The sequence below is a fragment of the Ailuropoda melanoleuca genome, chromosome 16 (genome assembly GCF_002007445.2).
Source record: "Ailuropoda melanoleuca isolate Jingjing chromosome 16, ASM200744v2, whole genome shotgun sequence".
NCBI lineage: Eukaryota > Metazoa > Chordata > Mammalia > Carnivora > Ursidae > Ailuropoda > Ailuropoda melanoleuca.
Window position 1 is genome coordinate 81,174,096 of NC_048233.1, and position 24,184 is coordinate 81,198,279.

Below are 24,184 nucleotides of genomic sequence, written 5' to 3' on the forward strand. Positions count from 1 at the left end.
GGGTGGGGGTCTAGTTTTGCAGCTGGCCCCTCTCGGGGAGCTGCGGGCTGCAGGAGGGGTAGACAGCTCAGCCCGGCTTCCGCTCCCAGGCCTTCGGGTGATGAATGCCCCTCCTGATGGTCTCGTTACTTATTGATGGCCTAATCCTGCTCGTTAATTCCCCAGTCCTCGTTAAAAATGAAAAGAAGCCGTTTGTGCTTGTACAAACCCCAAGAACCAGGATGGATGTGCGGGCGCTGGGGGTGGGGCGGGGCGGGCGGCGCCTCCTCATTGGCCAGGAGACCCTGCTCGGCCACGCCCAGCCCTGGCGGGAAGCAGTGGGCGGCCGGGAGCCGGGCGCCAGGCACTGGGGTGGGAGCGGGCTGCGATTCTCAGGCTGCAATTACGGTTCTTTCTGCGGGAGGTGGGGCGTGTGCGCGTGTAGTTGGTGAGCGCGCGAATGCCTGTGAGACTCACGTCTGTCCCCAAATGTGTCCCTAGGTGTGTGGCTCTGGGTGTACATACAGACACTTGGGGCCAAGACCCCTGCAAACGCAGTGCGTGTATGCGTGTGAGTTCCTACGGAAATGGGCCTGACTACGTGAGCAGGTGGGCCATCTTCGCTAGCCCTTGAGAGGGTTCAGGGGCCAGTAATTGTGGGGGGGCGGGGTGCAGGGCCAGGCCCCGCCCCTGGGGCCCTCAGGAGCCTCACCAGTTTGCGCTGACACCAGTGGCAGAGGCCGCAGAGGACGACAGTGACGCTAAGGCTGACGGTGATGATGGCAGAGACCAGCAGGACATCGCGGGTGGGCGCCCCTGGAGAGGACACGCACAGGTCAGACCCTCACTGGCCAGGGCCGGCCACCCTCCCTCAGCCCAGAGCCCCCCTCAGAGCAATTACCCTCCCCTTCCGTCTGGCCCCTACACTGGGAGCTCTGAGCCTCAAGTTCCACTCCCAGCTACACTTGCTGACTGACCTTGGGAAGTGCCTTCCTTTCTCTGGGACTCAGTTTCCTCATCTGTAAAATGGGGGAACTGCAGGTTGAGGTTCCTCCCACGGCCTCCCTGCACGGGCTCTGAGTCCAGAGGATCCGCACCATCGCCCAAACTTGACACTTCATAGGAAGAGGCCGTGTGTGTCCCCCCCCAGTCAGGCCTTGGTGGACACTTCTACTCCCCCTCAAAAAGCTGCCTCTTCACAACCTTCCTGCCAGCACCCTTCCATCCACTCCAATACTCTGAGCCACAACTCCAGCCCCATTTGCCCAAAGGGCACTATGTCTGAGGACATTTGCCCCATGGGCACAGACAGACCCGCAGAAGTGTCTGGCCCCAACTCAACGGCGACACGTGCAGTCCAAAAGGGAATTTCTGGAACCCTCTGACCACCCCTCACCCCCTTCAGCTCAGCTTCCCTTGGGCTGGAAGCCCACCCAAGTGGGCTCTGTACACCCTGCCCTCCCAACCCTCAGCCCCNCCCTTCAGCTCAGCTTCCCTTGGGCTGGAAGCCCACCCAAGTGGGCTCTGTACACCCTGCCCTCCCAACCCTCAGCCCCGAGCTTGCCTCTGGGGCTCCCACCCCATTGGCTCCAGCCCCACCTACGCCGTCTGCAATGTCTTAATTGCCAGGGGCGCGGGGGGGGGGCACCGGTAGCTTCCGTTCCAAGAGCTCAGGGGTCTTCTATTTCAGGAGTGGTAATATTGACAGACCTGCCCGGGACAAAAACGCCAGGTTTCTGTGCAAATCCTACCACTTGCTCGCTGTGGCTCTGGACGAGTGACATAACCACTCGGTTTTCTCCCTGCCTTCTCCCAGGCGGTCGCAAACAAGAGCCCAAAACAAACGCAAGGCAAGCACGGTGCCACCGAGATTCTCACGTGGGGGAGTGAGTCGAACGAGAGCAGCGTAGATCACACGTGCACAGGAAGTATGTGTGCACTAGGATGCGTCCTAAAGGCAAGTAGACGCTGTTTATTTACAGAGGAGCCTGCGTGGGCTTTTCGGGGCCAGTGAGGGTGGTAATGAAGAGTTGACGATATCTGTCTGGTCCTGGTCCCTGCGGTTTTAGCCTCTGGGCTCCCAGTCTCTCTTGCTTGGCTCTGGGGCCTCTTGGAGAAGGGCCCAGCGGTTAGCCCAGCTCTCGGGGCCCTTGGGGCTCCCTCCTACCACCATTCTACTGCTCTGGGCAGCCAGTTCACCATCTGCTCTCCCTCGAGTCCTGCTTGGACCCCACCTCTCCCTTCCCAACTTCCTGAGCCTCCCAGATGTGGGAAAAGGCCACCTTCGCCTGGTCCCCAGCAGCCCACGTGCCGGGCCAGCTAAGCTTCCTCCTGTCCTGAGTCTGCAGCTCCCCCTGACCCCGGCCCAGCCTTGCACTCAGTTCACGATCATCCTCGGGGCCCACAGCCCCCAGGAGCTCTGACCTGGACAGCGAGCAGACACCAAGGACCTGGTCCTGCCCTTCCCGCCCTGGGGGGGAGCTCTGCAAGGCTGGAGAGGCCACATTTGCCACATGGGAGGCCATCATCTTTAACCTCCAGGCTTCTAAGGGCAGGGGGCAAGACAAGTGGGGCCATACACCCCAGGTCACGCCACCAGCGCCTCAAGACTCAAGTCTGTGGTAGAGAGAGGGGCAAACATACCTCCCAGGAAGGGGACCTGCATTTCTTCCAGCTGTCTCCACAGGAACTGCCCCTGCCCCCACTGGAAGATTCTGGGTGGGGGGTGCTCTGTGGGCTGGAAAAGCAAATGATCTCACGCCTTCCTCTGTTGAACTCACTTGTAAATAAAATACATTCCAATTTTGGTCTGAGCTTTCTTCAACCACTGGCCATTAAGAGTCTAGCATGAGGCACACAGAACAGGCAAGAGGCAAGATTTCAGCTAATTATTTCTTAGCATGTCAGGCGCCCCAGAGCCAGTGAGTGGCAGAACACCCAGCCTGGGGCTCCAGACTCCAAAATACCCAAGAAAAGACCAAGTGTGAGTGCAGCTTCTGCCTCTTCATAGCTGCGTGGCCTTGGACGAGTGCCTTAACCACTCGGTGTCTTCCAGTAGAGACAACGGTGGCACACACCCCATGGGGTTACTGTTAGCGCTCGATGTATACGTATTATGATTAAAGTTGGTGGTGTTCATTTTCTCTCAGCCATAAACAGAGGGCTCTAGGAACACCAATGAAGAAATGACTGCTGGACTAGAGGGCTATCTGGGAAGGCTTCCCTGAAGAGGTGGTATCTGGTGTGGTCTGGGGGATGACTATGAGGTGAGGGTGAGATACTCTGGGCACAGGGAACAGCAAGAGAAAAGGCAAGAAGGGGGGTGGTGGAGGGGGGAGGGTCAGGCACATTGTTTGAGGAGATGGTCTAGGTTAGTAGGTGTGCAGTGGGGGAGGACAGGCTGGGATCGGAGTGGGGCCTGATGGGGAAGGGGCTTGTCTATCAGGTTGAGGGGCTTGCTGTGTTTTGTAGGACATGGGAGCCATGGAAGGTGTTTGCGCGGGGAAGGGGCAGGACCAGAGGGGGTGTTAGCAAGCTCTTGCTCTGGTGGCTGCAGTGCTGTGGTAGGAGGCCATGCTCCAGCTGGGTTCCTCTGCCCTAACGTCCTCTCCGCGCACCTTTCTCTCCACATACATCTTGGCCGTGGGGTGATTCTCCAAGGGGTCTACCCCTCTCCTTGCCAAGAGAAGTCTTTCTCAAAACTGTTCGGCCACCACTGCTGTAGGTAGAGGGCCCCTGAGGACAGAGCCTGTCAATTCCAGAAGCCAGTGGGCATGCTAAGAACAGCCCCAGAGATCCAGGGAGTGTCCGTCTGAAGCAAGTAGCATTCTGAGGGCAGGCAGAATGAGCACTGGGCTTGGAGTCTAGAAAACTAGGCTGAGGCTCTGTTCTGGCCACTAACCAGCTATGTGGCCATGAGCAAGGTGCTTGGCCTCTCGAATGTCAGCGCCCTCATCTGTGGGAGAGCTGACCCCTCCTCTGATGAGAAGCCAGGTGTCCCAGGTGCTCCCCACGAGGTAACAACTCAGTCCTCACAACAGCAACTGAAGTAAGCATTACGATTGTCCCCATTTTGCAGATGGAGAAACAGAGACACAAGGGGGTCAAGAACCTTGTCCAAGGTCATTCCGGTAGTAGGTAGCAGAGCCAGGGTTCAAACCTAGGCAGTCTGGCTCCAAGTCGGCTCTCTTCTGCTTTGTGTGCTCTCTGGAACGGTTAGGGCTCCCGGGGATTTCTCACGGGTTACCGAGGTGGATGCCAGGTAAGTGAGGCTGCCGTCCCTCACGCTCTCTTCAAAAAAGCAGCAGCATTTCCCTGTTTCACATCTTGGCCTTTTGTAGAAAGTTCCATTTGAAGAAAGAGCTGTGTTGCTAAGGCAGGTTGAACCCAGGATCCGATTGGGGCACCCAGGGTCTGCTGCTGTCCTCTCACAGACAAGGAGTCTGACCCCTCCCCCCAGGCCCCCGGCTGCCGACCCACAGCCCTTGAAGCTGGGGTGAAACAAAGGCTTGTCACTGCAAATTGTATTGATGCAGTGACCGAAAGTGACACGGTGTCCTCAGCCAGCAAATGTTCTTGCCATCAAGGGGTGCAGGCATGTGTTCTTCCCCGCCAGCCAGAGTGACCCCATTCCCAGAGCACGGATCACTATTATTCTGGGTTGGAAGGGACCTCTGCCGTCATGGAGTCTGGCCCCAGCGATGCAGGAACCCTCTGGGCAGCCCTGTCAGTGACAAGAAGCCGATTCCACAGCAGGCAGGCCCTCCACCAACAGGCATGGTTAGGGAGGGCTGCTGTGCCCCATGCTGAGTGAGGTCTGTCTCCCTAGAACTACCCCCCCCAGTCCCCCCTTGCTCCCAAGCTTGCCCTCCGGAGCTGCTGGGAACACGCTGGTTCCCTCTGCCACATGACAGGCCTCTAAATCTTTGCCGACAGCTCTCATGTCCCCTTCCAGTCTTCTCCAGGCGTAGCCGCCCTGGCCCTTCTAACCCTCCCTCCGATGACACACATGGTTTCAAGTCCCCTTAGCGTCAGCATATTAACATTCGGGGAAAGAAGTATTGCAGCCCTCGTCAGCCTTTGACAGGGCCGGGTTCCACAGCCTATCCTTGGGCAGAGGAGACATCCTGGGTCCCAGGGGTGAGACACAGACAAGGGCAGGCGGATGACACTGGGGGGGCCCTGGGCGGCAGGGGGAGCCAGACCTCCCGGGTCCAATCCCTGGGATGTCCAGGAGTGAGGTGCAAGCTCGGGCACGGGGCTGTCCCTCTGCCCAGGCCCGTGGCAGGCACGTCAGCTGGCCAGAGCTCAGGGTTAACGATGATCCAGAGGGGTCCGGTGCTCCTGACCACACTAGCAGCCAAGCGGCTCTCGGGGTAAAGCCTGCGTGTTGGAGGAGGGAGCCCACCTGTGCGGGTGGATGACATGCTCATCCAGTCTTCCCCTCCAGAATGTCCGCTCGGTGAGGGCAGGGCTCGCTCTCTGTTCACCACTGTCTCCCCAGGACCAAGGGGGGAGCTGCGCATACAGCAGGTGCTTGACAAAAGCTTGCCGAAAAAAACGAGTGAGCAGGAAGCCCGGGCCTCTAGGAATAATTATAATAATAGAGGCTACCACTTATTAAGCACCTACTGTGTGCCAGACTCCAGGGTCCATGAAGGCAAGGGCTGTATCTGCTTTGCTCGTTCCGGGTATTTTGCAACAAGCTGACACTTGGGAGGTGTACTATTGTGAAATGCTCAGTGCTTGCATGTTATCCTGTTTGTCACCCAAACAAGATGGGAGGGAAGAGATGGGAGAGGCTGCCGTGACAGAGTTTGAGCCTCTCTTTTACACGCACACCAGGACCCCTTTTAATCTTTCCCCCATGCCATCTTTGCCTGACAATTCCTGATTTTTCTAGACCCCGATGAGAAGCACTTCCTCCAGGAAGCCTTCTGTACGATCCACAGTGGGAATGAATTTCTCCTGCTTTAGAGCGCCCATCACACTGAGCCTGCACCCTTCTTTTAGGGTGCCGTGATTAAGTGCCAGGGCTCTGGAACCGGACTCTCTGGGCTCAAATTCTGGCTCTTATTCTTCCAAGACATGTAACCTAAGCTTTGCGTGCCTTTGTGTCCCCATCTGTAAATGGCGGCTAATAATAGTACAGGTCTCATAGGACAATTGTGAGGTTTAAAGGAATTAGCACATATAATGCGCTTAGCACCGCAAAATAAGTAGGCAGTAAATGCTAGCTATTATCATAGTATTACCACGTCCGCCCTGTATTAGAGACATCTGCGGCAAGGCACTGGCGCTCAATGAGTGTTGAATAAAACACTGAACGAGATACGCATCTAGTTCTTCCCCACCAGACAGCAGAGGCCAGGGGTCCTATCTTACCCAATTCTGTGCAGCCGGATCCCTGCCCCGGGGCTTGACCGAGACCAAGAGCATTAGTGAAAGCCTGTGGCCGGGAATGGGGAAGGGCTGGGGCAAGGGAGTGTGGGGGGCAGCAGCGGGAAGCCAGGCTGGGCTTCAGGTGTGAACTGCAGACCTGAGCCCGTCCCTTGCCAGGCTCTGCCCCCACTCCCAACTCCTTCTCATCTCCTCAGCAAGCCATAATTTATGGATGAACAGAATCAAACAGGACTGCTAGCTGCTGGGATGCCCTGGGGAGCTGCTGGAGAGGGAATGGACTTCTGAGGGCACGCTCACCAGCTGCCCCGGGGCGGGGGTGTGGAGAAGAATAGGAGGGAGCCAGAGGGAGGGAGGTAACACACACACAGGTCAGAGACATGGACACCCATGGCTTGTACACACATGGTCACACACCACAGAGACTCACTCTTGGCACAGGCAACCATTCAGCCCACACCCCACACATGTGCATGCAGGTGTGTATACACACACACACACACACAGCCCCAGAGACCCACCCCTTGCACAGACACCCAAGCTCATTCACACACATACATAAACACGAGGCATAGATACCCATGTACACACAAATTCACACACACGCACGAGCCATGGAGACTCACACTGTGCACGGCACTGCTCACACTCATGCACACATACACCCATGGCCACGGCCACCAGTAGATGCCCCGCCCACTCTGCCGTCCACAAGATCTAGATGTTCACGCACACGCTCTGGCCTGGAATCCTCTCCCATGCCCGTTATTACTCTACTCAAGTTCTGGCTGTCCTTCAGAGGCAGAGCATTGGGACAGGAAGTAGACCTGGGGGCAGATGGCCTAGATTCAAGTCACACCTCTGGCCCTGGCCAGTGACCCCGGGTAAGGGCCCTTCTGGGCCTCAGTGGTTCACCTTCAAGCAAGGAGAGCAGCCCCTGACATCCCCTGCTGGGGTTCTGTCAAGATAAAATAATAGCTCGCATCAACTGAGTACTCCCGTTAAGGGGCGGACGCTGTGCCAGGAAGTTTCCATTTGATCTCCACAACCAGGTACCAGGATCATCCCCATTTCACAGAGGAAGAGAAGGGCATGGCAGACTAAGGACGCGAGCCTGCCCTTCACCGCAGCTCCAGCCACCTACCTCTGAGCAGAAGGGTGTACCAGTGCTCTTTTATGGGCTCCAATGCGTGACCCAGCCACACCTCACTTTCCTCCCGCCTTCAAGAAAGCTAAACTCTTTCCCACTTTGGCACAAGCTCTTCCCTCTGCCTGGAATGCCTTCTTCCTATCTTCTACCGATACCGAGAGGAGATGGTCTTCATTCCCTGCACATTCCTTTCTGCCTCCTCCGTAACTATGGCAATTCATCATTGTGGGTTAATAATTAGCACTTACCCCACTGCCTTTCTGTCTTTCTGTCTTTCCCCCACTGGGAACCCCTGTAGGGCCGAGACCCCAGATCCCTCATCTCTGTAGCCCCAGGTCTGGTACCTAGGAGAGGCTGGATAAGTTAAGTGCTAAACAAATGCATGAAGTTATTCAAGACCCCCAGGTAAGCCTGCCTCTTCCAGGAAGCCCTTCCTGATGACAAGTGCTCATAGCAGTCTCTTCATTCTCCAAGTTTGAATTAGCTGACCTTCTGTCCAGCACCCTTTTCTTGGGGGTAGGCCTTTCTCCCAAGCAGAGCCAATGGGGTAGGATCTTGTCTCCCCCTCGCTTGGGCTCTCCCACAGCCCACAGCCCACAGCCCACAGCCCACAGCCCAGGATACAAGACAGAGAAGCNCAGCCCAGGATACGAGACAGAGAAGCTGCTAGACCTGCTGGAAATCTGTGCACACAGACTCTTTCCCCCAGACTTTGCCTGCTCTTGCACTCTCAGCTGGTGACACACACACTGTCCATATCCAGGCCTTCCAAAGTTGTCCCATCACCCCCACACCCTCCTAACCTAGACTGCTTTCCTCTTTTGGGATCCCCAGATCCCAGGCCCTTGCTCTCCTTACCAAATACCTTTCATCATGGTAACTCGTGTACACTCCTCACTGAATCATATTTGCAGCCTTCAGCATCCTTCTAGAGGGAAATACTCTCATACTTGTTTTACAAAAAAACAAACTGAGGCTCAGAAGGGTTAAATACTTGCCCATGAGCAGAAGAGAAGTAAAGCCAGGATTGCACCTGGAGTCTGTAAACCTCAAACCCTACAGCTCTCTCTCTCTTGTTCCACCCAAGGGGAGTTGAGCCTTGAACCAAGTCACTCTGAGGACAGCCAAGAGAAGAAAGAAATGGAGGGAACACAAAATAAAAGGCAGTCAGGGAGAGGAATTTCCCCCAAAATTTTACCAACAAGAGCCATGCCCGAGTTACTCCAAGTGCTTCAGAGATTCCTCTCACACACACCATTCCCAGGGATCCTTCCTCCCTCCACTGGCCCAGCCCTCAGCCTCAGTAAAGCACCCTCATTAGAGAGAAGGTCCCCGAACAGGCTGGGGGGTTGGGCCCCTGGGGTTAGACAAGGGTGAGCAGGAAACGGAGACGGAGATGGAGACGGGTGGGGTAGCCCAGGATTTGCCCAGGGCCCTATCTCTGGTACCGCCTAGGGCACAACCACTATTCCGGAGATAAAGCAGAGTGATGTTGGGGGTGGTTGGGGCTACGTCTGCCAGCGCCTTCCTATCCTAATCCTGCCTCCTCCCACCTGATTCTGCACTACTTACGACACATCATGCCCCAGCGCCTCCCCCCTATCCTTTGGTGGCTGCATGATGACGTTCAAGGTGGAAAGCAGTGAAAACTAGAGTCACAGGTTTCCAAAGGAAGCACCCCTCCACGTGCATGCTGAGCAGATGGAAATGGGCGGAAGGTGGGAGGGCATTTACAAGTGCAGAGCCTACCAGCCCTAGGGCTATTTAGGCATGGGAAGGGGGGGACATTTTTGGTAACTATTCTACCTTCCTTCCTCCTCCCAACCCAACACATGCACCAAAGCCAGAAAAAGGCAGAATTGGGGAGAAAGCAACAGAAAGCCAATGAGCAAAACTCTGAACCCTACACAGCCAGGGAAAGTTCTGGGCCTCCTGTCATGCTGAATTTTCTGCCCTCTCTCTACTCTAAAACTCCCCCTCCAAGCTACCCACCTTGGGAAATAGAAAATAAGAATGAGCAGATAGAAGGGAGGGGAAAGAGAGCCTGGCATTCATTTCCCAGGAAAGCTGGGCCTCTACCTTCCCCCCATACCCCTTTTTTTTTATTAATTTTATTTTATTATATTATGTTAATCACCATACAGTACATCCCCTCATACCCCTTGGAAAGTCTCCCTGAGTGTCCTTCAGAAAGACAAGGAGACACCCACAACCCCTCAGGCTTCACCCAGGGGGGTGCAAGGCTGGTGAAAGAGGAGGCCCGGGGGGAATTGTTTTGGAAAGTTACAAGTAGCTGAAAATAGGGGCTTAGCACGAGCAAGCCTCCTCAACCTTGAGTGTAATAAAAACAGATAATGCGTGAGTGAGCTAGGGAGAGAGTGCTGGCTGGGGCCGCAGAGGCCGGCTGGATGCAGACGGTTTAGAATTCAGAGGAGATGCCAAGTGAGTAAACAGCGAATGAAGGATTGTCCGGATGGGCCAGGAGCTGTTCCAGCAAGAAATTGGACGGGGACATGTCAGGATCCACCAGCACTTTGACTTCTCATCAGGGGACCAGGGCCTGTTGAGCTAAGAAGGCCTCATCCATGCGTTCTCTATGCCTTCTCTACCTTGGCTCTCTTTTCTAGCAGATAGCATGGCCTTGGTAATAATGGCCCACGTTTGTTCAGTGCAGAAGAGTTTACAAAGTACTCCAGAGTTTACCTAGAGTTTCATATCTCTTGCCATACTTAATGGCGTTGGGGTATCTTCTGCCTGGTGACCCACTACCACCACAGCACAATTCCTGGCTTAGGGACGCCTGGTACATCTGGCTTCAGTCTTTAGCCTCAAAAGATGGTGGGGGGCGGGGAGTGAGACCATCTGCAGACTCCAGAGAGCTGCTGAGTCCGGAAGTCATGAGGGTCAAAGCCATCCCAGCCTGAGTTAGCTGGGAATCGCCACCCTCCCCAGCCACCCTGATTCCAAAGCCAATGAGCCACCTGGGCACCCCTAAAAATGATCATGTCCATCAGAGCAGCAGGAGCCAGGAAAGCAGGAGCTCAGCTGGAGGGCTTCTCCACCAGGAGTGGGGAGCAGGGGCGGGATCAGGAACGTGTGATGATTAAGTGCAGGCCTTGACCACTAGTTACTCCTATGAATAATGCATTGTTGTGCCTTGGCCTAAGTCAGCATCTTATTGTTATTAATAATACACGGCTGCAAAGAAGCAGAGGTTGGAATGGTGCGCTCTATTTTATTCAAGGATCTCAGAGCACTTAAGAGTTCCTCATGCTGATGACTCAACTCTAGCTCCCCAAGTCACAACCTTCCTTACAGGCCAGGGCACCTGTCCTGCTCCGACACCCTCCCACCTGATGCTTGGAGCCATGAATAAGCCTTAGGGGCTAGGAATCTTCCATCCTAAGATTCAGATCCTTGATTGGTGTTTTGGTGGGGGAAAGGGTACACTTAATCTTTGTCAGCTCAAGGGCTCTCAGGGATAGAATAGAATGTGAAGTTGCTCCCAGGGATGTTTAGGGAGGAGGGAGAGAACTAATAGAAATCCAGGTGGGGAGAAATGGCTGGAGAGAGACCACTGGGGATCTGAATCCAGTTCTGCCACCCAATTTGCCACTGTGGGTGTGTGGCCTTAGGCAACTAACTCAACTCTCTGGGCCTAGGTCTCCTCGTTAGAACATGGGGTGGGGGACTGAGATTCCTCCTGGGAGATGCCATTCTACCATATTCTGGGGTATCATTTGGACCACAAATTCTAGGAGGGAGCCGCTTAGAGGGCTGCCCTGGGATCTGTCCATGGTTCTGAAACAGGTGGCCGGCGCGGTGCTCCTGTCCTTGGTGCTGAAATCCTTTTCAGTGCTGGGACTGCTTCCTCCTCTAGGCCGCTCTTTGCATTGCCCCTAACGAGCAGGATCCAAAGGACTGGAGATGTTTTCAGGACTACAGCATAGCGATCCCACTTTCCTCTGCCAATTCCTCCCTCATCAGCCACGAGCTGAAGCCACGGCGGCGACCAGACACTTCAAGAGCTCCCTTTCCCCCGTGAGGTCCTCAGATTCTGAGGACCCAGTTAGCACTCCTACTCAGGCCGAAAAAAAGCCTCCCGTTAATGTAAATGCCGCCTCCCATTCCCTCAAGTGGAGCCCGCCGAACTGCCCCCTGGCGGCTGGTGCGGGTATTGCGCTTAGAGCAGAGACAGAAGGTCCCCAGCGGTGGCGTGGCGTTGGGCGGGTGGGGAAGGAGTGGCCTACAGTTCCCCGCCACCGCCCCCTCACCCATACCGGAAAAAATACGGTGCTCTGAGCTTGCGGCCCTGCCCAATAACCTGCACGTTTCAGGCAGTCCGACTGCCCTGTGGCCGCCCTGAAACACCATGCTGCCTGCTTCACAGGGAAGACTCAACCCAGTGGTCAATCCGGGGCAAGGGGAAAAGTTCTTGCTCCCTCTAACACAACTTTTCCTCCCGCTATAGGGTGAGTCCTATCAGAATGAACACAAAGGCTTGAAATAGGGCCTCCCTGATGGCAAAGGCCCCCCACCTCACATCCACCCAGACAAGAAACTTGCCCACAGCTCCTCTCTAGGAAAAAGTGGGAGTCATGGGAGAAAGCCACAGTTTCTGCCCACTCCTGTTCCCTGCTCGCCAGGTGGGGGTTCTTAGAAAAGCAGATCTGCTTGGTGTTTCTACGGACTGCTTCATATTAGCCTCATGGGGTGTGGAAATTTCCCTTTTTCCAAAAACAAACATCAGAGCAAATAAAACCACCTGAAGACAACGCCCCAAATCACTGCTTCTCTGGATCCAGGTAGGGAGTAAAGATAAGAGTCTTTACAGTAGATACTGATAATATAATTTATTGAGCACTTACTATAGGCCAAGAACTGCTAAGAACTCTGCAAACATTTTCTCATTGAAAACTACAACTCCTCCCCTGGGAGGAAGCATGATGGTCAGCATTCTACAGATGAAGAAAGTGGGGTCCAGAGAGGGGAGATGAACACTCAGGGTGGCACAGCAGGAGCTGGAAACAACATCTGTCTGCCCTTAATCTTACAGCTCAGCAGGACCCACCTCCTCCTCCTTCCACGTTCTGGAAGCCTCACTGCCCCACCCCTCCACATCCTCACATCTCATTGGACAGCACACTGGAGGAACACAGTAACACCTCACACAGCCCTTACAGCCTGCAAAGTGCTTTCATAGCCATTGTCCGAATCAACCCTCATGATACCGAGGCATTCTTCTGATTTGACAGGAGAGAAACCCAAGGCACAAAGAAATAAGTGGATTGCCCCAAGTCACGCAGTGAGTAGTGGAACCAAATCTCAAATGAAGACGGTGGTACTCCCAGCCCAGTGCTCTCTCTCTCTGTACTTCCATAAGGCTGGGGTCCTGGAAGTAAGCCACAGAGGGGGATCCAGGGGCTTCCTGAGACCCTGACCTGGGCTGCTTCCCTCCTCCTGGTCCCCAGGGGCCATCAGTTGGCTCAGCTCTACCTTGGAGTCTCAGAGTCTCATTCTAAATGAAATTTTTTTTCCAGGCAATTACTTCCTACTAATTAGGAGGCAAGGCTGCCAGTCCCTGGGCCCTGGGCTGACCCCCTTTCTCAACTCACGCGGGTGGGGGGGTGTTGAGGTACTGAAGAGCTGCACCAGGCACAGAAACTGCCTGGCTCGGCCCCATCAGCCCCACCATCTGAAGGAGGCAAGAAAACTCTGAGGGCAGGGGAACCGGGGAGAGGAGTAAGGGGTGCCAAGGAACTGGAAGAGTGGAGGTGGAGGTGGGGACACTGGGGAGGGAGGGAGGGAGCCAGGGAACAAGAAATGAAGGAGCCTAGACATGCCCATGCAGAGTAAGAGAGAGACCTCAGCTCAGAAGCAGCAGGGGGAGCCGGGAAGATCCGGAGAAGCAGGGACATTTTTTCCCTGTTGTAGGAAGGAAAGAGAAGGAATGTCAGGAAGCAGAGAGACAGAGGAGGGGGAAGAGCTCGCTCATCTGCAGAGGGAGAGGAAGGAAGAAGGCACCCTGGAAAATGGTCAAAATTACTGAAGTGCAAGAGGCAGAGAGAGGGAGGCACGGGGAGACTCCAAGAAGGGGAAGGAGAGAGGAAGGACAGGAAGGAAGGAGGAATTGCTGAAGGACAGCCCTGGGGAGGAGGGCAGGAGAGCGGGGGAGGACGGCTGGAATGGCAGCTTCCAGGGCCCCAAGAAGGGCTCTCTCTAGTCATCGTCCTTGAGCCTCTCCCAATGTCAGTGCTCAGCTGGTCAGGCCTGCATGCCCTCCTACGCAGCCACAGGTGCGGGCCAGCATGATGGCAGGCCACCAGTCGGCTCAGGCCCCAGATGCTCCACTCACCGGGGGCAGCCAGCTGACCTCTCTTCCTGTCAACCTGCCACCCCTTCCAGTAGCCTGAGCCAGGGACCCTCTGAGGTCACACAGCAACATGACCAGGAGGCTCTGGGACTACAGGGTCCAGCCCCTCTACTTTATAGAGGGAGGACCAAGGACCCGAGAGGAAATGGTGCTTATCCAAGTTCCTATACCAACTGAGTGATGAGGCCAGATGTAGAGGGTTCAGGGTCTAAGTCCCACTGGTGGGTCCTGGTCCTTCCTGAGCAAAGCCAATAACAGGAGACAAGGATAGGTCTTGGTTCCTAGCAGGTCAGTCCCTGATCAATCTAAGAGAGTAAGGGCAGCCAGGGGCTGAAGGGGAAGCAAGGGAAGTGACTGTTTATGGAGCACTGGGTAGGAGGATTCTGCACGAGCTCTAATTGCAGATAACATAATTGAGCATTTACTAGGCACAGTGTTCCAGCCACTTCAGACGCTGCATGCACGATCTCATTGAGTCCTCATGATAACCCTACAAAGTATGTATTACTGGAATTCCATTATAGGGAAGAAACTGAGACTCAGGGAGGTCGAATCATTGGCCAAGTCTACAGGCTAATTGGTGGCATGTTTCTAATTCAGACGACTGACCACTGCCCCGAGGACCCATCCACCCAGCGTTATCTGAAGATGCTCAGATCCCCAAGTTCCCATGATCCCAGCCCAGCTCTGGCAGAATTGAGGCCCCAGATGCCAATGGGGTTACAGTCCTGTGTTGCAGGGCCTTCTTGTGGTCCAAAGTGGGGGCAGTGCTACATTTGAACAAGACCCGTCTTAAGGCAGTGGAGCCTGGCTTCTAGTCCTGGCTATTCTACTAATTGTGTGACTTTGAGCCGGTCATTTGCCCTCTCTGGATTGCCCCAGGAACTCCATTACTTTTGATCCAGAGCCCATGTTCTGGCTGCCACTCTGCATTATTTCGCTAATGAGTCTCTTAAGGGACCCGGCTTGGTGCCCCGGAGAGGTCTTCCCCTGCCCCTCCACACGGGCACACACGCCGTCACATTTCCACAGGGGATGCACACATGACCACCATGTGTCTGCGTGACACAACATCCGTTGGTTTATGCTGCTACGCCTGCCCCTGCGCCTTCACCCAGTTTCTGCCTGGAACAGCTGCCATCACCCGGTCCTCCAGCTCCACAAGCTTTTTGGCACCCAGAACAGGCCAACTCCAGCAGGTCCCCATGCATGCATGCACAGGTCCCCTTTTCTGGGCACTGGCGGACTCGTGGGGGGCCCTGTGCCAAGCGTTAGTGCACGGCCACGTGGCGGTGACGTGGGCCACCACACCCCTTCTCCTCTGCCCCCCTCTAGTGCCTGGGTGGCTCACACGTCCCATCGCACACCTGCCAGCACCCCCATCCACGCTGCCTTCCTCACGCCTCTCCCCTCGCAGAAGCGGGCACCTTCTCCAGGAAGGAAGCAGGCACACACCCAGCCTGGCTCCCACGGCCTCAAGATGCCAGCCAACTCAGGGGTGGAGAGGGAGGAAGAGCCATCGACCGGAGGCTCTGAAAGGCCTGGGTTCCACGGTTCCTGTCTGACATGAAGCCCTCCCTTAGGTCGGAGGGCCAGAGCTCTTGAGACCCAGAAATGGGGTCAGATGGGAGATCGAGGGAATCGCTGCCCATCACGTCTGAGTCGGACCATGGAGCTGTGAGGGCTTCTCTGGCCAAGTTAGCACCGCACCCCCCCAGCACCCCATCCTGGTCCCTGCTCTCTCCTCCCCCTGCCCAAGCATCTCGGAGTTCTGGGTATTTTTAGACCTCAGCTGACAGGCTGTGAAATCGCTTCCTTCGCACCTCCCCAACCAGGCGGGGGCTGGAGAGGGAGGAACGGGGCTGGGGGGGCCACACTCAGCCGATTCATCAGGCTCCTCCGGGGCTGGCAGGTGCCAAGCAGGGAGTGAGGGGTTCCTCCCCTTGACTGAGAGGAACCTTCCACGGAGCCTGCAGAGAGGGAGAGGAGTCAGGGTGGGAAGGGAGCTCCACCCCACTCCAGGGACCTGAGAACAAAGGCTTTAGGGGATGCCTCAAGCACTAAGGGAGGCACTGGGGACACCCTCTGAGTCCAGCTCTGCAGCCAGTACCAATTCCTTCCAAGTGATGGGCCGAGAGACAGGCTGGCTTGGATCCCAGTGGGATTAGGGAGGCACCAGGCAGTAGAGCCTGGTGGTTAAGACCCAGGCTGTGGAGTTAGGCTGCCTTGCAATCTCATCCCTGCTCTGCTGAGTGACCCGGTGAGACGCTCTACCTCTCTGGGCCTTGGGCTCCTCACCTGTACTGCAGCGAGGGCGATACCTCCCTCGTAAGGCTGCCGTGAAGAGATGAACTGCTGAACGTGAAGGACCTGCCAGGCCCTGCTAGGAAGAGATTCTCCCCGCCACCTCCCCGGACTTGCCGTTCCCTCCTAACCACACCTTCTCTGGGCTGCCTTCCTCACCCTGATCCCTGAGGCAGGGGCCGATGCTTTACTCTGGGTTATGCTCTTTAGGACCCATCTGACCCAAATCCCCAGGGGAAAGAATCCTGGGATAAGGTGGGCGGGCAAGGTAGACCATCCCAGCCTCCCTGCTTCCTGCGGACATCCACATCACGTGTGCACAGGGACCCAAATACCAACACGTGTGTGTGCTGCCGGTGCCTGGGGGTGAGGGCATTTGCCCTGGGACGAGCCCCCAGGGAAGTGGGAAGACATACCCAAGCCGTGCTGGCAATGGGTCCCTGTGCCCCGGGGCCGTGGGCATGGAGAGGGAGGGGTCTGCCCAGTTGCCGTGGAGACAGGTTGGCTGTGGAGGGGCTCTGGAGCTCCCGCCCGGTAGAAGCATGAGTTGTGTGGCTTCCCCAGGGCCTGGCCCTGATGCCCATGGTGTGGGGTAGGGTGCAGATCCAATCCCCAGGAGCACGGGTTGTGTTCACTGAGCCCTGGACCTGCCCACCTGGGTGCTGTAGCCTTCTCCGAAAGGCTGTTTCTAATACCCCATGTCCCTAGGTAAGCCCCCTGGGGGTGTCCATCCACACCTATCTTCACCTGCTGCCTCCCTGTCTGCCCATGACCTGCCACAACTTTCCGAGAGCAGGGCCCCAGTCCAGCTGAACACTGCTGGCGGCCTGGTGTGGTGCCTCAGACTCAGCCCTGTGCAGGGGAGAGACCCAGGAGGGGCTGGGCAAAGGTGGGAACAGATGGGACTCCAGCTCCGTGTACCTGCCTGCCTCCGGGCTTCCTACCCTCCACACTGCTACGAAGTTAAAGTTCTCTATAGAGATCTGCTTAAAAATCATCCACGGCTCTCCATGGCTCTAATTAAAAAAAAAAAAATCCAGTGTTCCTGTTTCCAAATGCCAAGAACTTCATCATCTGGCCCAACCCACCTTTTCCAAGTGTCATCTCCTGCTACTGCCCCCCAAAGACCTCTCTCTTCTAGCCCCATTCAAGCACCCACAGCTGCTCCAACAGGACAAGACCCAGCTTCTGGGCTACGGCATGTGCTGTCCTCACCGTACCGAACGCCTCACCCCTGCTGGTCATGTGGCAAGCTCTTATTCTTCCTTCAAAACCCAAGGCCCTGGACTCCAAGCTCATGCTCTTGAGTCTGCTGGTGTTTGCTGGAACCCCAGGCCGACGGCTCACTGCAAGGTCCCCTTCCCAGGTTGGTCGGAGGATGGGAGGGCTAACGTATGTCATGTGCTTAGAACAGCACCAGGCACGGAGGGATCCGCTCAACACATGTTTGCTGTTCTGAAGGTAACCGACTGACACCGCCTCAGTGAAGCCCTCCCTGACTCCTCCTCCACGGCTGAAGCCGGCATGTCCTCCTTGGAGCTTCCGGAACCCCCATGCCAGACATCAGTCACTTGGTGCAGGAGAATGTTGATACCAGCTGTCACTGGCTGAGTGTTTACTATACTATGTGCTGGGCTCTCTGCTAAAGATGTTTCCCGCCTTACTTCGCCTCATCCTCCAACCCTGTGAAATAAGAACCGTCATCAGACCCATTTAACCGAGAAAGAAACTGAAGCCAGAAGAGTGGAGGGACTTGCTCCTGGGACAGAGAAGCAAGTGTGCAAGTGCCAAGGTTCAAACAGAAGGCTAGCTGTGTGACCCCAGGGATCTAGCTTAAGCAAGCCACCCCTGTAGCACATACAGGAAGAGCTGAGCACATCCTGAGTGCTCCCCAAGCAAGAACCTGCTGTTATCAGGGCGCTCGTGTTATCAAGGGAGGGAACAGGTTCTGTTGGGTGACCTGAGAGGGGCTTCCTGAGACTGGACCCCCTACAGAGCATGAAACACCCATTCCTGGAGAAAGAGAGTGAGGCCTGGGAGGGGCCCTCAGGCTGCTTTGGGCAGGGGTCAAGGACAGTCAGGAGGCGTGCAGGGCCTGGCAAACCTGAGGGGTACTGGAGTGAGCAAAGGCGCCGGGGCTGGAGCGGGCCCAGGTTAGCAAGGGGGAGAAGGCCGGCCGTGTGCCCGCTGAGCTGGCCACCACTCTCCGGCCCCGCTGACACCACCCGTGGTAATGAGACAGATCCAATTTGTACCCAGGGCCCCACCGGGAGCAGCTGCCGCTGCAGGGTTTGAAGTAATTTAATTGGACACATTAGCCACAGAGCTCTCCTCTCTGCTCCCCTCATGCAGGGCCTCACGCGGGCACCCCTTGTGGCCGCCCACACCCCACGCTACCCCATCCTGGCTGGAGGCAGGGTACACCGTACTTCACCAACCAGCACCATGAGACCCTCACCTACTAGGCTGACCCTCCCCCTCCCCCTCCCCGGCAGACCTGCTCTCTCATTCCAGGGGCTCCTGAGGGCTCTAGAACCTGAGAGCTGGCTGGGCTCTATAGGCACCAAGTTCTCCCCTTTCTCTGATGCAAGTAGCAACTATAGGCTCCCCCTGGAGCTGGGGCTCAGACCTCTCCCTCCTATCTCCTCAGCTGGGCAGAACAGGTCTCCCCTTCCCGCCTACCAGCCTGCTGAGAGCCCCCAGCTTCCTGCACTCTGAGAAGGGCATCAAAGGAGCAGGACCACTACCAAGATGGGGGTGAGGGCGGTCCTCTCCTTGGGGCTCTGGAGGGCGCACACACGCACAGAATCAGACATAGTACGCACACACAAACACGCGCACGCCAACAGACCCACACGCTGTCTCAGAAATGCCCGGATCTGTATACACCAAAGCTCCAACTCCCTCCCGTCCACACCTATGCACCCGGCACAGCCAGGGGAGGCCCTCCCTGCTCCCAGCAGATGGAAGCCTCCGAGGCAGCCCAGCCGGCAGGTGGGAGGGTGTGGCGGGAGGGGGGCAGGCAGGGCCCCTGGAAGGCATAGGCCGGGCCTGGCTGAGGATCGGGCCAGGAGAGGCGCCCCCCCCCCCCCCCGCTTCCCATCACAGCTCCCCACGCACCTCGAGGCACCTAACTACAAATACACTCATTAGCTGCTGTTTACAGCCGGCACTCAGACGCGCGAGCGCAGCTCTGCCCGAGTCCAGCTGGCACCCGTTCGCACACGGAGCTTTCCCCCGTGGGCCCCGCCCTCCCTCTGCACCGGTGCCCCAGCCTGCACATTCAATGACAAGAATACAACAGTTCCCCAAACAGCCCGGCTCACCATACAAGTCAGCTCCCGGCCCAGCCCCCGGCCCCAGGAGACACACCTCTTCCAAGGGGCCCTCCAGATGGAAGCTACAGAGCCCCCCAGCGCAGGCCAACATGCCAGCCCACCTCCCAAACCAGCTGGGTCTGGAATTCCCGGCGCAGGCTCTGGGCACCATCCAGCCCCTTCCACAGGTCCCATGCCATCGTCTGCCAACTCCGTTCCAGCCCTTGGGGAATGCTCCTGGGTGAGACCAAAGCCCTGCCCTCCAGACACAAGTTGGACACGGCCCAGCCAGGCTGCCCCTACTGCCTGGAAGGTCAGGCACCTCCATGTCCACGGAACTGGCACAACACTCCTGGCACCACCAGCTGGGCTTCCCTTTGCAAGGCAGGCGGGCACCCGGGCCTGGCCTGGCACAGGCTGGCTCCGGCACCTGGCCAGACCAGTGACCGCCACAACAGAGAGAGCCGACCTCACCAGCCTCATGTCCCACCTGCTGGGCACTGCCCACGGAGCCGGGAGCCGGGTCCACGCAGAGCTGTCTGTGCCCACCGGGAATGCACTGGGGCCTCTGAGGAGAGTGTCCTAGTGACTGCCCTTCCAGCCAAGCGTCCCTGGCTCAGGACTCGGCCTCCCACCCCCCCACAAGGCCCCCCTCACTGCTTCTCTCCCTCCCTGCCATTCACAGCCTTGTTCCCCTGGGGGAAGCAGTTATTGAAAATGGTCCATCTGATTCAATAAGGATTCAAAGTCCCTCAGAGACTAGAGGGTGGGCGGGGAGTGGGGGTGGGAGGAAAGGAGGGGTGCAAGAAGGAACGAACCACCCACTCCTCCCCTGCCTTTCCCTCAAGGCCTCCTGTAACAGCTGGGCTGGGGGGGGGTGCGTGAGAGGGGACAGCCCTTTGCTGCTAGGCTATAATGCCTTCAGCGCCCCTTGGGCCTGAGCTTGGAGTCAGCCAGGGGCAGGGCCCAGCTGCCCAGGGCCTGACACCCACCTGTTCCCCCGCCTTCCAGCTGTCCCTCACCTGTCACCTGCTGGCCTGCATGTTCCCACCCCAATCCAGCCTGCTCTGGCCTCTCTTCCCCCACCAGGAGGGGCTTCGAGGCTATCTCCCTCTCTACCAACTCCCAGTCCTTGGGCACCGAACCTGTTGGTCAAGCTGTTCCCACAAAGCCACCCAAGAGCATGACCCAAGGCCTAGGAGGGTCCTGTCTCCACAGTAACACACAGCTTGGGGGCACTAGCTACCCTGGCACAAGCCCACAGAAGCCATCCCTCCCACCCAGGGTTTCAGGCCTGCCCAGCCCCAGCTGACCCCCCTGCCCCAGTCCTGGCCATGGCCTGTTGGGAGATTGTTGGCTCTTCAGCCCTAGACTGGGACCCAAGCCTGAGATGCAAGCCAGGGGGGTCTGGGCCTGGGCAGATGGGGCAGGTGGGGGGGAGGTGGAGGGGTAGATGGGGGTGGGGGAGAGTTTGACGGTGAACCAACTGGTCAGAGAGTCAAGCCTCATCGGACCTTCCCACACCCCAGTCCTCATCCCTAATCCTGGTGGCCCTTTCAGCCATACCCCTTAACTCCTGCCCCACACATCACCCAATGGCCTCTGTCCTTAACTTGTGCCCAGCAGGCAGAGGGTTGGCCTGGACAATTTCATGGATCCTTCTGCCTTGAGAGAGGAGATCCACTGTGCCAAGCCCCCCTGCCCCATGCAGTGTGTCCCCTGTGCTCCCTGAGAATGATCTTTCTGTCAGAGTTGCTGTAGAGGGTAGAGCCCACTAACAGGTGGGACAGACAAGACTTCAAGCACTGCTACCCCCAGGGACAAGCTCACAGAGGGCTGGGGGCAGGGCAGGCAGCCTCAGGACCTGACCTCTCTCCCAGCACTGCTGCACTGGCCCAGACTTTCCCTCTCTGGCCTTGCTCGCTCACTCACTGCAAGGTCACCTCTCCCTCCCTTCCTCCCTCGCAGAAGCTGTCTTGCCTGCCCACTGCAACGCTGACCCCTGCAGGCCTGCTGAGGCCCTGCCCGACCTGGGTCCTGGGTCCAAGGGACACAGGGAGGCCTGGTCAGGCCAGCTTCGGGATGAACACAGGATGAGAGTTGAGGGCAGGGAGAGGGCCACCTGCCTCAGGGAGGGGACAGAGAGAAGTTGCAGGCACGGCTGGGGGAGGCTGAACAGAGTTTGGAGTACAAGCCCGTGGGGGTGTATGGGAGGGGCGCTGGTCTTTGCTCTTCACTGGGCTCTGGCTTTTTCCCACAGTGCCTTCTTCAGCTGAGCTAGATTCCAGAAGTGCCTCAGGGTCGTGGGCCCAAGTGGGTAAGGAACTGTGGACAGGGTCTTAGCCAACAGGCTGAACCCTGTGGAGACCAGGGTGAGTGGGCTGAGGGAGGGGGTACTTAGGGACACTCTGGAACCAGCCTGGGATGTGGGAGAGCAGGAGAACACAGGAGACGGAAAATCGAAAATCGTAAAAAGGATTGGGCCACAGGCGTTCCTGGGAGTGGGATGAGGAGGGGATTGGGACAGACACTACTGGCCCCTGGGGGACCAGAAGGAGGGGCCGAATCACACAGGAATTAATTTGCATATCTCACCCCTACTAGGTGCAAGCCAAAGGGGAGGTGGGGAACAGAAATGGGGGGTACACATAGCTCTGCCTGGGGGAGCAGAGTCTAGGGGGCCTGAGGGGAGCTGTGGTTGGAGGGAGCGTGTAGTCCGGCCTGGAGCTCCAGGGGTTCTAGGAGGTGGGCAGGGATACAGGGGACTGAGGCACAGAGGCCAAATTGATGATTCTGGGCCCTCAGAGAGCCCCAGGGGACCCAGAACCAAAGGTAGACTCTGTCCTCTCCAGCCTATTTCTGACCCCATCCAGTCCAGTGGCGACACCAGAGGGAAGTGAACCCCAGGCCCGGCCTGTTCCTGGTCGGGTTGGTCAGTGCTACCCCTGCCCCTGGCACCTGGTGGGCCCTGCAACAGCAACTGGGCAAGACAGGTCTCCACCCCAGGGGGAGGCCTATTTGGAGGGGGGAAGAGGGAGATGCCCCGGGCACTGCCTGGATGCCAGAGGCAGCACTGGGTTGCAGGCCCTTTGCCCAGAAGATGCCAAGCATGTCAAGTTGGCCTCCATGGAGAGGGCAGAGGTGCTTGGAGGAGCAGTGATGTCATGGTGCCCAGGCGTGGGAGGAAAGAGGAGGGAGGGAGAGGGGATGAGGGCACGGACCCAGGCCATTAGGCTAACAAAAAGGGGAGGCTGTCAGCCTGGCAGGGCAGGGGAAAGGGGAGGGTCCTCACTTCATTATCCCTTCCAACCTCATACCCTAGAGCTGGCCTCTGAACTAAGCGACTGGTTTCTGAGAGGGCGATCCAAGCCAGAGCCTGCCTCTGCCCTCAGTCTGAGTGCTGGAAGCTGGCAGCCTCGTGGGGGAAGATGCCAGGGTCGGCGACCTGGGTTCGGACAGATGAAGGGAGCCATCTCCAAAGGCAATGTCCCCTCAGCCATCACCTAGAGGAGGTTCCGGAGAGGGAGACCGAGTCTCTCTCACCCTTATCCCCAAGCACTGAGTGGGTGCAATGCCTGGCACCCAGTAGGTCCTCCTCAGTGAACTCAGTAGGCTGCAAGGATTTGATGGGGGTGAGGCCCCAGCTCCTCAGGAGGTAGGGAAAGGCTGACGCTGCCCCTAGAAGGAGAACAAATGTGGGGCTAGGACAAGAGTGGACAAAGCTGGTGTCCACTGGACTGCCCTCAAAATCCTTGGGGCTCAAGGTCCCTTCTGCAGAGGGCCTTAGAGCTGTCCCTTCCCCTGGCATCCCCAATCCTGGGAGGTCAGCAGCAGCACGCCTGGAGGCTCTTTATTTGGGAGCAAGTCCTCAGCCTGGGGTGCCTTGCTTTTGGCATCACCGAGAAACCCAGAAGCAGAGACCCCGCTGCCAGAACTGGCAGAATGGGGGGTGCTGGGTCTGGGGTGGGGCATCCCAGGTGGGAGCTGAGACAGACTGGGCAGGAGCTGCAGGGGACCTGTCTACAGGTGGGCACTGTGTAAGGAGGCGTCAGGAGCCAAGGAGGAAATGGCAGAGCAATTTCCAGAGAAGGAGGAAAGACTCCTCAGCTGGGCTTGGAGGATGGCAAGCTGACTGGGCTCCCGGGCCACTCCCTGGCTCCCTCGGGAGAGATGCATAGGAGCCGGCCCCTCCCCCCCTCCCCAGACAGGACTGGAGTGAGTTTGGGGATCTTTGCTTTCCCCCTCCCCAAACCCAGGAGCACATTCCCCTGGCACCCCCATTCTCACCAATCTCTGCTCTCTTTCCCTTCAGGTACTCCTGTCTCCCTCGTCAACGCTCCTGCGGTTCCCCACCCTCCCTCTCCGAAGCCCCCCTCCCCTGCTGCAGCACCAGATTCCCACTTGCCCCTTGGCACTCTCTCAATTCACAGTCGGCACCGCCGATGTCACTCTGCTCCCCGGTGCCCACAACCTTGGCCCAAAGCTGCCTGGGATCCTTGCCCTGGGGTCCCCCAGAGCTGGCATCCGAGGGCACTGGTGCTGGGGACCCGGGGGGTGCCTCTGAGGGCACTGCCCGGTTCCCGCGGGGGCAGTGGCTCCTCGCTCCGCCACACACGTTGTCCTTGGGCTGCTGGGGGTTGGGGGGGGGAGGAGGTCCTTGTT

General features: G+C 57.4%; 1 protein-coding gene across 1 annotated transcript in view; it reads right to left on the reverse strand.

Moving 5' to 3' along the window:
• The window catches only part of SYT7 (synaptotagmin 7), a 59,727-nt gene extending 36,382 nt beyond the window's left edge, over positions 1-23,345 (reverse strand). The window contains 2 exon segments of the mRNA XM_019806972.2: positions 692-795; positions 23,066-23,345. Of these exon segments, the coding sequence (XP_019662531.1) occupies positions 692-795; positions 23,066-23,330 (369 nt within the window). The 5' untranslated portion in view covers positions 23,331-23,345.
• Positions 23,346-24,184: the final 839 nt, after the last annotated feature.